The 18,855-nt window shown below is 36.4% G+C and overlaps 1 protein-coding gene and 1 pseudogene across 1 annotated transcript in view; both read left to right on the forward strand.

The window, feature by feature from the left end:
- LOC111634435 overlaps positions 1-6,897 on the forward strand; it is a gene marked incomplete at its 5' end in the record, with an annotated part of 14,260 nt that extends 7,363 nt beyond the window's left edge. Inside the window, 2 exon segments of the mRNA XM_023379203.1 lie at positions 808-2,904; positions 6,209-6,897. Of these exon segments, the coding sequence (XP_023234971.1) occupies positions 808-2,904; positions 6,209-6,897 (2,786 nt within the window).
- A 5,422-nt stretch (positions 6,898-12,319) lies between these two features.
- On the forward strand, positions 12,320-17,075 carry LOC111634458 (annotated as a pseudogene).
- Positions 17,076-18,855: the final 1,780 nt, after the last annotated feature.

Genomic DNA, 18,855 nt, shown 5'->3' on the forward strand with positions numbered 1-18,855 from the left:
AGCAGAGAGATGGCAAAATATGTGGAACGCACAAGTCCACAATAAACTGCATGAGATCAAACCTACGATAGAAAATTGGACACACAAGAAATTTTATAACAGGAGATCTGAAGTTGTTATTACTCGTTTGAGAATTGGACATACTCGGTTGACTCATCAATACCTTTTGAAGGGTGATGAGCAGCCAGTATGCCAGTATTGCAACTGTCCTCTTACTGTGAAACACATACTGCTTGATTGCTCTGTTTTTGAGACCAGGCGTAGACAGCATTTTGGAAATGCAAGTTTTAAACAGATTCTGGGTCAGAGGCCCAATCTTTATAATATACTAGACTTTTTAAAAGTCACTAATTTGTGTAAAGAAATGTAATTATTTATTTATATATATATATATCTATTTATTTATCTTTTAGCTTTTTGTTCGTTCTTGTTTGTTATTAATATGTATATATTTGTTTCTTGTTGCTGTTGTTTATTTATACATTTATTTTTGTCATATGTTTGTTATTTGTGAAGTTTATAATTATCTACCATTTGTTATGGCGCAGCTTAGTTTACATGGCTCTTGTGCCAAAAAACCAATATTAACCTAACCTAACCTAACCGTTTTCAGCATTTTCATGGGAGGTTGGATCTAATCCACTTTCTAGTGACCACTTCCCAATATTTCTAAAATATCAAGGCAGAGAAAGCTGTGAAACAGCCCGTCCACCATGCTGGAAACTGGAAACAGCAGATTGGCCTGCATTTTCATTTTGGCTAACATCACTGATGAAATGGTCAATACTGCTGATATCAATGATGCAGTTGAAGTTGTCACTTGCAGTATTATTCAGGCAGCTGATAAAACAATGGGAAAAACATCAACAAGATATCCAAAACATCCAAAACCATGGTGGGATCAGAATTGCGAGGCAGCATTTAAAGCACAAAAGAAAGCATGGGGAATTTTTAGAAGATACCCCACTACTTACAATTTGATTGTTTTTCAAAAAGCTAAGGCAAATGCTAGAAGAATTAGAAGGCAAAGCCAAAGGGATTCTTGGAGGAAGTATGTTTCTAGCATAACATCTTCCACCAGCTCAAAAGCAGTCTGGGATAAAATCCATAAAATAACTGGGAAATATGCTTCTCACTCTCTGTCCATGCTAGAAAATAATGGCACAATAATCAGTGATATACAGGGTATTGCTGATACGTTGGGTGAAACATTTTTGTCTTTGTCCAGCAATATTATGTATCCAAGAAATTTTCAGGCTTACAAAGCCCAAAGTGAAAAACATTATTTAAATTTCAATTCATCATTTAATGAGGAATATAATGTTCCATTCACTAGAATTGAATTACACACGGCGATCTCTCGCTTGGGGAATAGTGCTGTAGGCCCGGATAAAATCCACTACAGCATGATTAAAAATTTGTCAAACAATTCCCTTTCTAATCTCTTGCATCTGTTTAACAGAATATGGACAGAACATACTTTTCCTGACTCCTGGAGGCTATCTATCATTATCCCCATTCCCAAGCCTGGTAAAGACCACAAGAATCCCTCTAATTACAGACCAATCTCTCTGACAAGTTGCTTGTGTAAACTCTTTGAGAGGATGGTAAACAGACGCCTGATGTTCCTCCTAGAGGAAAAGAACTATATTTCTCTACATCAGAGTGGTTTTCGTAGGAACAGAAGTACCACTGATAATTTAGTAAACCTTGAAACATCTATACGCGAAGCGTTTGTTAGGCGACAGCACTTAGTGTCTGTTTTCTTTGACATAGAGAAGGCCTATGATCGCTGTTGGCGATACGGAATACTCCGTGATCTGTACGAATTCGGGTTGCGGGGTAATTTGCCAATTTTTATAAAAAACTTCCTACAGAATCGAAGATTCCAAGTCAGGATGGGCAACACACTATCTAGGCTCTTCACACAAGAAGAAGGTGTACCTCAAGGCTGTATTTTAAGTGTGACTCTTTTCCTAATTAAAATTAACAGCATAGCTAAGTGTCTTCCTTTTAGTGTAAAACACTCTCTGTACGTGGATGATTTTCAGATCTCCTGCCAGTCTAGTAACATGAGTTTCATTGAGAGACAACTGCAAACCTCTTTAAATCGCATAGAAAATTGGTCCAAGACCAATGGTTTTACTTTTAATACAGAGAAGACCTCGTGCATCCACTTTTGCCGAAAGCGTGGTTTGCACCTGGATCCAGAAATTTTTCTAAATGGGGATAAAATCCCAATGGTGAACGAGACTAAGTATTTGGGTGATTGTTTTGACCAAAAACTGACATTCTTGCCACACTTGCGCAACCTGAAGAGTAGATGTTTAAAATCTTTTAACCTTTTAAAGGTATTATGCTGCTCATCCTGGGGAGCAGACAAAGTTTCAATGCTCAGGATTTATAGGGCCCTTGTTTGCTCTAAGCTGGACTACGGATGCATTGTTTATGGCTCTGCGCGAGAATCTACTCTTCGGATGCTGGATCCAATCCATCATCAAGCACTGCGTTTTTGCACTGGTGCATTCCGAACTTTCCCTGTCTAAAGTTTGTACGTAGATGCTTATGAGGCTCTACTGTCTCTCAGGAGAGAACAGTTGTTTTTTTTTTATTATTTAAAACAGAAATCTCATACTAAACCTTCAGTTGATTGTACAGTATCAAATACTTATCTGAAAAGACTATTTGAAGCTCGCCGAAGTAGTGTCCCTACATTTGAACTAAGAATGGAGAATGTAAGCAGCACGATTGACCTGGACACAAGTAATATCTCACAGGTTGAGGTTAATAGTATTTCACCTTGGTCAATTATACCGATTGATGTTGACCTTAGGTTAAAGCAGTTTCCTAAAGAAACCACGCCAGATTACGTCTATAGACAGCACTTTGCAGAAACTCAACATCGTAATAGGAATTTAATTCCTATATACACAGATGGATTTAAATCGGATAACTATGTTGGCTTAGCCTTCGTTTGCTAGGATAAAATTGTGGCAGAACAAATAGCACTGAATTCTTCCATCTTTTCTGCGGAGTTGCAGGCTATTTATTTAGCTTTAAAGTACATAAATCGGAAAGGTCATCGTTGCTGCGTGATTTACACTGACTCAGCTAGTGCACTTCAGGGTTTGATCTCGTATGAACCTAGTTCTCACTCCATAGTGATTAAAATTTATAAACTGTTTTGCCATCTTACCTCGAGTAATTTCTTTATAAAATTTTGTTGGGTCCCAGGCCATGTAGGTATAAAGGGAAATGAAGAAGCTGACACAGCAGCAAAATCAGCAAGTCCTTCTCAGCATACAATGCATGTTGAAGGAAGTGATTTGAAGCTAGTTGTTAAAAAACGACTAGCAGAGAGATGGCAAATTATGTGGATTGCACAAGTCCACAATAAACTACACGAGATTAAACTTACGATAGAAAATTGGACACTTAATAAACAGTATGACAGGAGATCTGAAGTTATTCTTAGTCGCTTGAGAATTGGGCATACTCGACTGACTCATCAATACCTTTTGAAGGGTGAAGAACAGCCAGTATGTGAGGATTGCAACTGCATTCTAAGCGTAAAACACATACTTTGCAATTGCATTTCTTTTGATGTAAGTCGCAGACAACATTTTGGAAATGCAAGTCTGAGAGAGATTTTGGGCCAGAGGCCAAATATTGACAAATTATTGAACTTTCTGAAAGTTAATAATATTTATAAACATATCTAATTATTTATTTAGCTTATATTTATATACATTTTTTTGACTATTTATTTATTTATTAATTTATATATGTATATATATCTTGTTATAATTTACATGTGTATTGTTATATATTTTTGTTATTGGTTTTGTNATTTATTTATTTATATTTAATATTTTACATTATATATTCATTTATTCATCTGTATATATAATTACACCATTTGCCATGGCGCAGCTTGGCCTATGTTGCCCTTGCGCCAATAAACTATAACCAACCAACCGTTAGTTGCCAGGCCTGGACTTTTAGCGTGCTCCGAAATAAATTAAGGACAGTTAGTCACCAAAACATCTCAATAACAAATGTTTAATCAAGTTTAACAAATACTATGTACAAGATTTATAAGCAAACAACAAATTTATTAAATAAAAAATCAAATCACAATCAACCCGACACACTTAAGTCTTATTCTAACTTAGAACTATTCCCCCTTGGAATTCCGACAAAACAAAATTCAACTCTTTACTTAGATACAAATTCTCTTACAACTATCAATCCTAACCGTCACCTCAATTAATACTCGGAACCTTTTCCTCTACTCAAGACTTTCCTCTTTTCAAATCATCAAACTCGAACCTTCAATCTCCTACTAAGATTTTCTATTCGACACCTTGTTCACTGCTACCAGCAGACCAACGCTATCGGTTCAGGAGCTCACCTCGCTGTCTTCACTTGAGCTACGGTACTTATAGTCTGAGGTGATGTCACAGTTCTAATTGAGACACTGCCTTCATTTACATATCTACACGTAACATTCTTGTTTTCTGTTCGTTATCTTGGTAGCTTATTTCTCAACAATACTTTGTTAACCTTTTACAGCATTTCTTTAACAATTATCGGGATGTTTAGTTGAAGGTTATACAAGTTCCTAGAAAGTCTATTGGGGTGTCCCCCCTTCAGTGCGGACTTACAATTCTGCTGCTCAGGCGTCACGTGAGTGCGAGTGCTAGCTATGGCGCTTTCGTTTCATTGTCGGTGAGTTGGTTAAACTCTTATTTTCTCTTTTGGAACGTTCTGGGGTGATGGGTGAGGAAACCTTCATCCTAACTAAACATAAGCCCCAAACACAAATATAATAAAAGTAAACTAAAAATAACGCTCGGACTTGGTTCCTTACAGGAGAAACACCTCTATCTAAACGTTCTCCTTTTTTGATTCAAAAATTGTTTGAATCGACCATTGGGAATCTTAAAAAAAATTCAAAAATTGAGGTCAGGAGATTACTTGTAGAAGTAGCCTTCCCTCAACAGTCAGCAAAGCTTCTCAAAATGAAGTCTCTAGGAGAAATAATGGTAACCATCACACTACATACAAATTCGAACTCATCACGTGGTGTGATATCTGAAACCGATCTGATGTCTGAGGATGAATCAGATATTCAGATTGGTCTCTCAGACCAAGGTGTCACTGCTGTTTGACGAATTTCGATTCGTCGAGATGGCAAGTTGATACCAACAAAACACCTTATATTGACTTTCAACAAACCAACATTGTAAAGTACTATATTATTTTTCCGACTTTTCGAACGATTCTTGAAACGACTGTGTGCCAGAAATAGCTGTTCCCTAACACGTACTTTACGCATATTTGCATTAGTGTGCCAGGCCTGGACTTTAAGCGTGCACCAAATTAAGTAATGACCAAGTTTGTCAATAACAAATCAAATATTTAATAAATATTCTAGTAATAAACTATATACAAAATTTAGTAAAAATCAAGTAACAATTTATTCAATGAAAATCAATAAGAATCAACCCGACAAAACTCAAATCAATCTATTTTCTAACTTAATTCTATTCCCCTTTGGAATTCGACAAAATCAAAGACTTAATTTATGTACAACAATTCTTATGAATTAAAGATCCTAATTGTCACCTCAATATACTAGGAACCTATTTCCTCAACTCTCAAGACTTTCTCTATTCGTCGATCCACAAATCAAATAACTTCAAAATTGCCTTGGAATTACTTGATCCTATCGGACACCTCTCTCGTTCACTGCTGCGAAGCTCACCTAGCTCGTTGCTAACTGGAGTTCACCTCGTCCGTCTTCACTTGAGGTTCAGTCTTTATACTGTGAGGTGACGTCACAATTCTGAATGCGATCACTCCCCTCATTTACATACTTATTTGCTAACAATAAACTTTTCTATTTGTCTGGCAGCCTAGTTTTCCGATAATACTCGCTAACCTTTTACATTATTCTGTTTTACAATTTTCGGGATGTTTTATTCTTTTAAGNTTTAATGAAGATATTTATCTTAATTATGAAAATATACTAGCATGTTTTTTAATTTTTGGAACCTAACCCTCCTTTTCGTATTAGTTCTTTGTTTCGTATAACACGGCAATTTTTTGGAACGTAACTACCGTGTTATATGGGGGTTACCTGTAAATAAAAATAATGCTTGGACTTGGTTTCTTACACCATTGCCATCTTCTGTTGCGGCAGGATATCTTTGTTGCCCAGTTCGCCTGTACATTCCAAATCCGCTGCGCTGCTTTAAATGTCAGCGGTTTGGACACTCCCAAACATCGTGCAGAGGAAATAAAGCATGCGCACAGTGTGGTAATGAAGACCACGAGAGTACTGAATGCACAAGTTCTCCATGCTGTGTAAACTGCAAAGTTTCCCACCCTGCCTATTCTCGAAAATGCACCTCATGGCAGAGAGAGAGAGAAATTCAGCAATTGAAGATTGTCAATAATATACCTTACCCGGAAGCACGACGCATAATCACTTTAAATGCACCAGTGAAACAGAAGACATTTGCTGCTGTTCTGAAATCCACAAAGACATGTGGAGTTCAAACAGACATCTCTGTTTTACCAAATGAATGTCTGACTTGCCATGAAAAATGTCTGCTGATACCATCTACCCAAACAGCAGAAAAGGAGAGCAAGAAGACCAAAACACCCCTGCCTAAAACAGGGATAACAACAAGAAACGTGGGTTCTAAAAAAGCCAGTAAGAACCCAATAAACAAACAGAAAGTGAAAGTAACTCTCTCTAAACCTAAAAAATCAGAGGCTCAGTCTATGAGTGAGTTCTCTGACTTCGCTGATGAAGAGAATAATAAGAAGCTGACACCACCAACATCATCTCTAAAAGAAAAACTTCCTGTGAAATTAGAGGGATAACCTTGCTAAAAATGCTGCTTCAAACACACAATGGATTATAAAATTATCTAATAGAACTGTCATGGTTTTTGCAACAACTTTTCTGACATTAAACACTTGACATCATCCACCTGATCTCTGTGCGGCACTCCAGGAAACATCTAAAATCTGAAGAAAAAATCTCTTTAAAAGGATTTGATCTCTACCGCGAGGATGATGATAATTATAACCGTGACAGAGGCAGTGTGGCTATTCTGGTTTCAAATTGCATTACATCCTTACTGGTACAAATTACCACTGCTATGCAAGCTGTGGCAGCTAGAATTTCTATTGGAGTAACTGTCACAGTTTGTTCTATATACTTGCCACCAGATGTCAGAGTGAACGAAGACGAACTGGATGCATTAGTTGAACAGCTGCCAACACCATTCTTTTTACTTGGTGATTTGAATGGCCACAATCCTATGTGGGGCAGTCCCGACATTAATCGTCGAGGCAGAGCCATTGAACGACTCATAGGTAATCAGCAAATGTATATTTAATACTGGAGAAATGACATACTTCCATGCTCCAACAAGAACATTCACTGCCATTGATCTATCCTTAGCGAGTCCAAACCTGTTTTCAGCATTTACATGGGAGGTAGGATTTAATCCACACTCTAGTGACCACTTCCCAATATTTCTAAAATATCGAGGCAGAGAAAGCTGTGAAACAGCCTGTCCACCATGCTGGAAACTTGAAACGGCAGATTGGCCTGCATTCTCCTCTTTGGCTGACATCACTGAGGAAATGGACAATACTGCTGATATCAATGATGCAGTTGAAATTGTCACTTCCAGTATTATTCAGGCAGCTGAAAAAACAATGGGGAAAACATAAACTAGACATCCAAAGCATCCAAAACTATGGTGGGATAAGAATTACGAGGCAGCATTTAAAAAACAAAAGAAAGCATGGGGGATTTTCAGAAGATACTCCACTGCTAGTAATAGGATTGTTTTTCAAAAAGCAAAGGCAAATGTCAGAACAACAAGAAGGCAAAGCCAAAGGGATTCTTGGAGGATGTATGTTTCTAACATAACATCTTCCACTAGCTCAAAAGCAGTCTGGGATGAAATCCATAAAATTATTGGGAAATATGCTTTTCATTCTCTGTCCATGCTTGAAAATAATGGCACAATAATCAGTGATATACAGGGTATTTCCGATCTATTGGGTGAGACATTTTCCGTTTTGTCCAGCAATATTATGTATTCAAGGAATTTTCAGGCTTACAAAGCCCAAAGTGAAAAACAATATTTAAACTTTCACTCTTCATCTAATGAGGAATATAATGTACCATTCACTAGAATTGAATTACATTCGGCGATCTCTCGCTCTGGGAATAGTGCTATAGGTCCGGATAAAATCCACTACAGCATGATTAAAAATCTGTCAGACAATTCTATTATAAATCTTTTGAATCTGTATAACAGAATATGGACAGGACATAGTCTGCAAGAGTCAGGAAAAGTATCTATCGTTATTTCCATTTTCAAGCCAGGTAAAGACTGCAAGAATCCCTCTAATTGCACACCAATCTTTCTGACAAGTTGCCTGTGTAAACTCTTTGAAAGAATGGTAGACAGACTCCTGATGTTCCTCCTAGAGGAAAAGAACTGCTTTTCACCACATCAAAGTGGATTTTGTAGGAACAGAAGTACCACGGACAATTTAGTAAACCTTGAAACATCTATACGTGAAGCATTTGTTTGACGACAGCACTTAGTGTCTGTATTTTTTGATATAGAAAAGGCCTATGATCACTGCTGGCAATACGGAATACTTCGTGATCTGCACCAATTTGCATTGAGGTGTAATTTGCCAGTTTTTATAAAAAACTTCTTGCAGAATCGAAGATTCCAAGTTAGGATGGGAAACTGTCTATCTAGGTCTTTTGCCCAAGAACGTGTTCCTCAAGGTTGTATTTTGACTGTGTCTATGTTCCTAATTAAAATTAATAGTTTTATACGAAAGATGGACATCGGGAATGCTCCATTGCTGCGACATTTAATCAAGAACATCAGCTTTTCTCTTATCCTTGTTAGAGATAGAACAGCTTTTCTGTATAGTTTGGCCGGCGTCGCCATTAATATATCAGATGAAAAAACTAACGCACGTAAACTGGAACTATATAGTACACACAACACAAAATACCTAAATATTACTTCCAGCACACAAACGATTTTAATTATCAAACGTTTTCGGCCGTCTTTTAGAGGCCCTCCTCAGGATGAAACATAACCAACCGTTCTATCATTGAATGATTCTAATCATCGAATAAAGCTGTGTTCCAAACTTTTAAATATTTAAACTATGTGTACGATATAAAAATCGTTACGCTTACAAGATAAAAATAATTACTCTAAACTAATGCTATACATAAATTATTATTGTAGAGTTGTGAAAAAATTAGCGAGATGTAAATGATTTGTTTTAAAATAATGATATACATCAATTATTATTTTCGAGTTGTGAAAAATTAGCGCGATGTAAAAGCTTTGTTTTCTTATATTATACTTCCGATTATTGTTGTGTTATGTGGCCATGTAAATAATATTTTCACGATTGTGGAATCGGAATATAATCGGTGTTGATGCAGTTTCCCTTCATGGATTCTATATAAATCTCAATAGCCTCCAACGAGCGTAAGTCATGTCGGTCGAAGGCCCTACGCACAAGAGTAGCCTCATCCCAACATGGGGAAACCCCAGGTTCCGTAGCATACCGGGCTAGAGCTGTACTATATTTTTGCTTCGACACATCGTATTTGTGGTCCCGTACTCTAGCCTCCAGAGATCTGTATGTGGATCCAATGTATGCCATTTGGCGATTGAAACGATAGTCATTCAAAGGTATGCGGTACACCCCCAGCACTTTTTTATCATCGGACTTGTCCTTAGCATTCCTTAGCTTTCCTAAAATTTGGGAATGGAATCTCTGGCTGTTAGGTGTAGTAGTGAACAAGAAATCTCTTAGCGCACAAAAACATGGTTCCAAACGAATGGAAGGGAACATCGATACAAAATCGAATACAGTAAGATATTCGTTCCCATTTAACTTTAAATTGTGGAGTTTGGCGAGTAGTGCGTTAGAATCAGACACAGACAAGTCGTATGAGTCAAGATGATTTTGCAACAAGTGATGTATATGTTTCTCTAATATGAAGGTGGGAGATCTAGCTTTATCGATCACCGGTCTTAATTTCTGCCCGGGTTTATGTGTTTTGGCAAAAGCGAAAAGGCGGGGGGTGTCAGGGGAGCTAATTACCGCATGTTGAAGGCCTAAGCTTGTGGCCAGGCCAGTGCGCGTGAATCTACCGACACGACTTTGCAGCTTCGTTGTGTATGAGGTGTCAGCTGGTTGACATTGAGTGTCTATTATATATTGCTGTAATGCGCTGACATATGTTGCCCTTAGCATGATGACGATTGCCTTGCTCTTATCCGTAATTTATGTATAGCGTTAGTTTAGAGTAATTATTTTTATCTTGTAAGCGTAACGATTTTTATATCGTACGCATAGTTTAAATATTTAAAAGTTTGGAACACAGCTTTATTCGATGATTAGAATCATTCAATGATAGAACGGTTGGTTATGTTTCATCCTGAGGAGGGCCTCTAAAAGACGGCCGAAAACGTTTGATAATTAAAATCGTTTGTGTGCTGGAAGTAATATTTAGGTATTTTGTGTTGTGTGTACTATATAGTTCCAGTTTACGTGCGTTAGTTTTTTCGTCTGATATATTAATGGCGACGCCGGCCAAACTATACAGAAAAGCTCTTCTATCTCTAACAAGGATAAGAGAAAAGCTGATGTTCTTGATTAAATGTCGCAGCAATGGAGCATTCCCGATGTCCATCTTTTGTATAAAACTTCCGTACGGATGTGAAGCCCTTTTGCCTAAAGTACGATTTTTGTGTTTCATAAAATTAATAGCATAGCTGACTATCTTCCTCCTAGTATGAAACACTCTGTATTTGGATGTCTTTCAGATCTCCTTCAGTCTAGTAACATGAGTTCCATTGAGAGAGAACTGCAAACCTTCCTAAATAGTATAGACAATTGATCCAAGACCAATGGTTTTTAATACGGAGAAGACCTCGTGCATCCACTTTTGCCGAAGGTGTTGTTTGCAACTGGACCCTGAAATTCACTTAAATGGGGTTAAAATCCCAATGGTCAATCAGGTAAAGTTTTTGGGAGTTTTATTTGACCATAAACTGACGTATTTATTGCACTTGTGCAATTTGAAGAGTAGATGTCTAAAATCCCTGAACGTTTTAAAGGTACTGTGCTGTTCATTTTGGGGAGCAGACAAATGTTCTATGCTCAGGATTTATAGGGCTTTTGTCTGCTCAAAGCTGGACTATGGATGCATTGTTTATGGCTCTGCTCGAGAATCTACTCTTTGGATGCTGGATCCAATCCACCATCAAGCACTGCGTTGTGCACTGGTGCTTTTCGAACTTTTCCTGTCAAAAGTTTGTATGTTGATGCTTATGAGCTTCTAATATCTCTCAGGAGAGAACAGTTGTCTTTTTTTTACTACATCAAACAGAAATCTCTGAATAGACTTTCAGCTAATAGTTCAGACACTTAGCTGGAAAGGTTATTTGCAGCTCGGACGAGTTGTGTCCCTACATTTGACAGAAGAGTGGAGAATGTAAGCAGCACAATTGACCTGGACACAAGCAACATCTCACAGGTTGAGGTTAAATGTATTCCATCCTGGGCAACTTTACCGATAAATGTTGATCTAAGCTTAAAGCGTTCCCGAAAAAAACCTCACCAGATTACGTCTACAGGCAGCACTTCACAGAAATTCAAAATCATGACAGGATTTGAATTCCTATTTACATTAATGGATCTAAATCAGATAACTTTATCAGCTCAGCCTTTGTTTGCCAGGATGAAATCATGACAGAACAAATTTCACCAAATTCTTCCATCTTTTCTGCAGGGTTGCAGGTTATTTATTTAGCCCTGAAGTACATGAATATTAAAGGCCATCATTGCTGCGCAATTTACACTGACTTAGTTAGTCACTTCAGGCTTTGATCTCGTGTGAGTAGTATAGAAATGATGCATTCTGGAGTACAAAAATTAATTAGTATATAAATTTNCTCTCTGTCCATGCTGGAAAATAATGGCACAATAATCAGCGATATACAGGGTATTGTTGATACGTTGGGTGAACCATTTTCTGCTTCATCCAGCAATATTATGTATTCAAGAAACTTTCAGGCTTATAAAGCCCAAAGTGAAAAAGAAAATTTAATTTTTTATTCTTCATTCAATGAGGAATATATTGTGCCATTCACTAGAATTGAATTACATACAGCAGTTTCTCGCTCGGGGAATAGGGCTGTAGGTCCAGATAAAATTAACTACAGCATGATTAAAAATCTGTCAAACAATTCCCTTTTTTAATCTTTTGTGTCTGTTTAACAGAATATGGACAGAACATACTTTTCCTGACTCTTGGAGGCTATCTATCATTATTCCCATTCCCAAGCCAGGTAAGGACCACAAGAATCCCTCTAATTACAGACCAATCTCTCTGACAAGTTGCCTGTGTAAACTCTTTGAGAGGATGGTAAACAGACGTCTGATGTATCTCTTAGAGAAAAAGAAATACTTCTCACCACATCAGAGTGGTTTTTGTAGGAACAGAAGTACCACTGATAACTTAGTAAACCTTGAAACATCTATACGTGAAGCGTTTGTTAGACGACAGCACTTTGTGTCTGTGTTTTTCGATATAGAGAAGGCTTATGATCGCTGTTGGCGATACGGAGTACTACGTGATCTGAACGAATTCGGGTTGCGGGGTAATTTGCCGATTTTTATAAAAAAACTTCCTACAGAATCGAAGATTGCAAGTCAGGATGGGCAACACACTATCTAGGCTTTTCACACAAGAAGGTGTTCCTCAAGGTTGTATTTTGAGTGTGACTCTGTTCCTAATTAAAATTAATAGCATAGCAAACTGTCTAACTTCTAGTGTGAAACACTCTTTGTATGTGGATGACTTTTAGATCTCCTGCCAGTCTACTAACATGAGTTTCATTGAGAGACAACTACAAACCTTTTTAAATCGCATAGAAAATTGGTCCAAGACCAATGGTTTTACTTTTAATACAGAGAAGACCTCGTGCATCCACTTTTGCCGAAGGCGTGGTTTGCACCTGGATCTTGAAATTTTCCTAAATGGGGATAAAATTCCAATGGTGAATGAGGCTAAGTTTTTGGGTGTTCCTTTTGACCAAAAACTGACATTCTTGCCACATTTGCACAACCTGAAGAGTAGATGTTTAAAATCTCTGAACTTTTTAAAGGAACTATGCTGCTCATCCTGGGGAGCAGACAAAATTTCTATGCTCAGAATTTATAGGGCCCTTGTCTGTTCTAAGCTGGACTACGGTGTCATTGTTTATGGGTCTGCGCGAGAATCTACTCTTCGGATGCTGGATCCAATCCACCATCAAGCACTGCGTTTGTGCACTGGTGCCTTTCGAACTTCTCCTGTACAAAGTCTGTATGTGAATGCTTATGAGCCTTTGCTATCTCTCAGGAGAGAACAGTTGTCTCTTTTTTATTATATAAAACAAAAATCTTTTACTAAACCTTCAGTTGATTGTACAGTATTATATACTCAACTGAAACGATTATTTGAAGCTCGTTGCAGAAGTGTTTCTAAATTCGCCATAAGAATGGAGAGTGTAAGCAGCACGATTGACCTGGACACAAACAACATCTCACAGGTTGAGGTTAATAGTATACCCCCTTGGTCAACTCTAACGATAGATGTTGATATAAGCTTAAAGCAATTTCCTAAGGAATTTACTACAGACTACGTCTACAGACAGCACTTCGCAGAAATTCAACATTGTGACAGGAATCTAATTCCAATATATACTGATGGATCTAAATCTGATAACTATGTTGGCTCAGCTTTTGTCTGCCAGGATTAAATCGTGGCAGAACAAATAGCATTAAATTCTTCCATCTTTTCTGCAGAGTTGCAGGCTATTTATTCAGCCCTAAAGTATATAAATAGGAAAGGTCATCGTTGCTGTGTGATTTACACTGACTCAGTTAGTGCACTTCAGGCTTTGATCTCGTATGAACCTAGTTATCACTCTATAGTTATTAAAATTCAGAAACTAATTTGTCATCTCCTTGCAAGGGAATTCTCTATAAAATATTGTTGGGTCCCAGGCCACGTAGGAATAAGAGGAAATGAAGAAGCTGATGCAGCTGCTAAGTCAGCAAGTTCTTTTCAGCATACAATGCGTATTGAAGGAGTTGATTTGAAGCTAGTAGTTAAAAAACAACTAGCAGAGAGATGGCAAATTATGTGGAATGCACAAATCCACAATAAATTACACGAGATCAAACCGATGATAGAAAATTGGACACGTAATAAACAATATGACAGGAGATCTGAAGTTATTCTTAGTCGCTTGAGAATTGGGCATACTCGACTGACTCATCAATATCTTTTGAAGGGTGAAGAACAGCCAGTATGTGAGTATTGCAACTGCATTCTAAGTGTGAAACACATACTTTGCAACTGCACTGCTTTTGATGTAAGTCGTAGACAACATTTCGGAAATGCAAGTCTGAGAGAGATTTTGGGCCAGAGGCCAAATGTTGACAAACTATTGAACTTTCTGAAAGTTAATAATATTTATAAACATATTTAATTATTTACCTAGGTTATATTTATAGATATTTTGTTTACTATTTATTTATTTATTAATTTATATATATATGTTGTTATAATTTACATGTGTGTTGTTATATAATTTTGTTATTGGTTTTGTTATTTATTATATTATTTATTTATTTATATTTAATATTTCACATTATATATTTATTTATTTATCTGTATATATAATCACACCATTTGTCATGGCGCAGCTTGGCCTATGTTGCCCTTGCGCCAATAAACTATAACCAACCAACCAACCTGTATGCATTCCAAACACACTAGCAATTGGACGGTTATCAATTTTAAGGATTCTTGAATTGACAATGTCAAAAGTATCATTAACAAGTTTTACAAAATCAGAAATTTCCTTGTCATCGGGTAGAAGGAAAGATATTGCTTGAGCGATACGATTAGAAAAGAACTGACATGCAAGATTAACTTTTTGACATACTTTTCCATGGACATCCACATGAGCTTGTGTCAGTTTTGGACATAGCTTTATTTTCCCATTATCCAAGGATAATATTTTCAGAAACACATCTTTATTCATGTTTTCCTCCTGGTGATACACAATACACAGCTAGTAATAATCACTTCTGGAATCTAATCCCTTTGAAACATATGTAGATGTTTCAGCCTTCTAAATCTGCCAAATAATTGTCCAAATGCTTGTTCAATAACAATTCTAGTTGAACTAAGAATTTTATTGTAATATTTTTAAATATTGTTTAAGTGTCCATTATCACGATAAGGAATTAGTGCATATCCATTTTTCAAAAAATTATCATCACCTAATAAATGATAATTTTCTGAAATCATCTTAGGATTGTTTCATTTTTAGAAAGAGAGGACTTCTTTGGAATACTCTGGCATCATTTGATGAGACTGGCCAACCAGCAAAGAGATATAAATTTTAATTTTGCATCACACACAGCCTGTAGAATGACAAGTGAAATTTTTTTCTGTTGAAATGTGCAACCTTTTCAGTTTTGGAGGGCTGTAAATGGAACATGAGTTTCATCAATGCAGCCTAAAACTCCAGGAAAACTGTTTCATCCTCTCAGTTCATTAAATTCTTTTAACAGTTTTTTCAATTTCTTCTCCTGTAGGCCACTGGATAACTCTGCTATTTGCATTATATCCTTACAGAATGCATCAAATTTTCTGTGGGCAAGGCCCTGTCCAATGCTAAATCTGTCAGCAACACCTCGAAAAGATTCTTGGTTGCCAATCAACCATAACAACAATAATATGGAATCTTCTCTTTTCATTCCGGGCTTTCTTTTAGTAGGTTCCGAAATAATCATCTGCATCAAATGCTGAAATAAGAATAAAATTTCTTAAAATGATGATTATTGCTTAACCAGTCAGTTGTGCTGTACTCCCATTGGAGTAAGTGTCAATTTTTTTTCGTAATTAACTAGTTGGTCGCGATTTAAGCACTGATTGGCATTTATCTACATAGACTAAGTCTGTTTCAATGAATAAGATTTTTGTTACCACCCCGTATTTTTAAATTTACTCACAAAACTCCTACTTTCCATGTTAAGTCTATGGGAGACACTTTTTTTTTTCATTGGACAATAAAATTTTTGTTTACAAGCTTGTTGAACTCCAATTGGTATATTGTTGCTAAATGATTATGGTTTAACGAATAAGCATCGACTTTGGTTTGTAGGGTGGGAACTTTCTTGGAAAAAGTTATTTTTGTCGGAGCTACATTGTCAACTATAAACGTAAACAATCAATCATAAATCAATAGTCATTCAATTTTTAGCTTGAATTTAATAAAATCTTACATATATTTATCCTATTTAACGAATATTAGTGTTTTTAGGATGATTCAGTTGTAAATTCTTCTAAAAAACGAAGTACTTTCGGTTAAGACCACGCCCCCTAGCAGAATGGCACTTGATGTAGATTTTGTAGCCATTACCCCCTCAAAAGCCAAACTACGTTATATATTATTAGTCGTAATATCACTTTACATGAATTTAGAATGCTGCAATTTTTTTGTTTTAACGAATATAGACATATCTAAGTAATGTATATAACTATAATCAGATGTTTATGAAAAATTATTATTATTATTTTTTTTTTAATTTAAAATTTAGATAAGTAGCTATATCTTTTTTACTTTATAAGAGATAATGTAAAAACAATCGTTTATGAAATTGCCATATAAAGTTGTTGGCTAATTTCTACATTGATTGAAAGGAAAGATTAAAAAATAAATTAAAGTAAAAATACCGTTATTTCTTGTTTCTTCTTGAAGTCATTTTTAGTTTTTTACAGAAATGTTATGTACAGGTAATGGTGGAAATAGTAGATGTGCTTTGTTTACATTTTTAAAAAACAACATTTATAGTAATTTGTTTATTTTTATTTTTCAAATAATAGAGAGATAAAAGGTAATAAAAAAAATATATACAAAAATACAAAAATTTTTAACAAATATTTACAATATTTACAAATTTTTAAATATACAGTGATCTCTATCACACTACCCCTCGATGTGGGTTCCTGTCAGTGGTGAGGGGACCTCCCAGACATGGTTTAGTAATTATTCTTTACCATCCCTGGGACCTGAACGCCCACCCACGTGCGTGGTGTCCCGTATGCCGGAAAGGGCGATCCTGGTAGTTGAGGGGCAACATAACGTCCCCAACACACTGCTTTGGCCCCTGCTTCGGATAAACGGGAGGCTCAAATCAGGCTCTGTTTGAGTCAATCGGCTGGTTGTTGAGTCATTCTTGACCTCGGCTTGGAGTCAACTGATCGATGCAGATCGGGCGGACACGTCAGACAAGATGTGCTCTTCTTGACTGCATTGTGAGGGTATAGCTCCTGGGAAACCCTGGTGTGACAGTCTATGGGAATCACCCATGTTCACAGACTAAGTATCCTACGCTCATGAGATACCTTTCACAACTGTGCTGTTGTGCGTTTTTCATGATTTCTGAAATTTTTTCCGTCTTGTAAACACTCACAGAGACTTCCGTATATGCTTATGATGGAATTTCACAATAGGAGAGGCTTGGTGGTGACGAACTAAATGCAACATTTCCAGAATGACCATAGATAAAAAAATTCTTGAAATTTTTACTTGAAATTGAACCTAGGAGCGTGAGATATTCCTGTTTTCACGGTTTGTTTGAGTCTACTCTATGTTCCTTGTTTATATTCGTGGTCTCTACGACCAAACTTGAACCCACACATGACTACAAGATTTTTTTTTTCTTGCAACCTATCAGTTTATACTTGGTTAATTAATTAAAGTAGTCAGGCTTATGTTTCTACAGTATGACACACCTTTTATCCTTCTTTGAAGTAGGAAATATTTTGAGGTACTTCTTTAAAATATCATACACCTCTAAGCTGATCAAATAGCTGACGAATCTTTGCTTATCATTCGTATTTTGAAGCAACAATATTGCCATTATTGTTGAGACCTAACGTGTTCGTAGTGTTTTCTGGTATTTGGACACGATGTTCAATATTTCTAAAATAATAAAAGTTATCGATAACGTAGTATATGCCACAAAAATAAATTTTATTTTTACGTTTGATGGATTTTACTCCATTAAGAAATCTGCTATACAAGATGCGGATTCTCGAATGTCGTGAAAATATTCCCATTTTCCGTATACAGCGTGAAGGAATAAGTAAATTTCTAAGTTACGTAAATAAATGCAATTATTAAAAAATTCTATTAATTGGTTTTTCACTTCTTTATATTTGTTGCATGTCACAGGAAAACAGAAAAACAATCGCTGAAAGGAATACAGAGCTAACAATTCCTTCATTTCTTCCACCTCAATGTGGTAGAACTTAACGCAGGTGTTGGAACAGAAGAGTTCCCAGTTTCTTTTTGGTTTTATCTCTTTGTACGCTTGAATAATGAAACTTGGACAAAACATTCTTTTCTTTAAGTAATTTAAGAGTACAGAAGGAAAAACATCGATTTTGAACAATCCTAACAAAAATAATAAAGCCTTATCGTGATATATCTTTGATTTAAATATATCAGCGATGTCGTATGTATTGTCGTAACAATAGCTGAGGTAAGCTGTAAATGCAGCAAGAAATTCACTAAATGTTCGATGAACAAATTCATAATTGACACCATCATCGGACTGATTGAAAGAATAAAATGCAAGGATGTCCAATCCCACGATGAAATTTTATTCTTCCTCCTTCGGAAAATGTTCTTTCAA

The sequence above is a fragment of the Centruroides sculpturatus genome, unplaced genomic scaffold (genome assembly GCF_000671375.1).
Source record: "Centruroides sculpturatus isolate CEXI.00-Female unplaced genomic scaffold, Cexi_2.0 scaffold781, whole genome shotgun sequence".
Taxonomy (NCBI): domain Eukaryota; kingdom Metazoa; phylum Arthropoda; class Arachnida; order Scorpiones; family Buthidae; genus Centruroides; species Centruroides sculpturatus.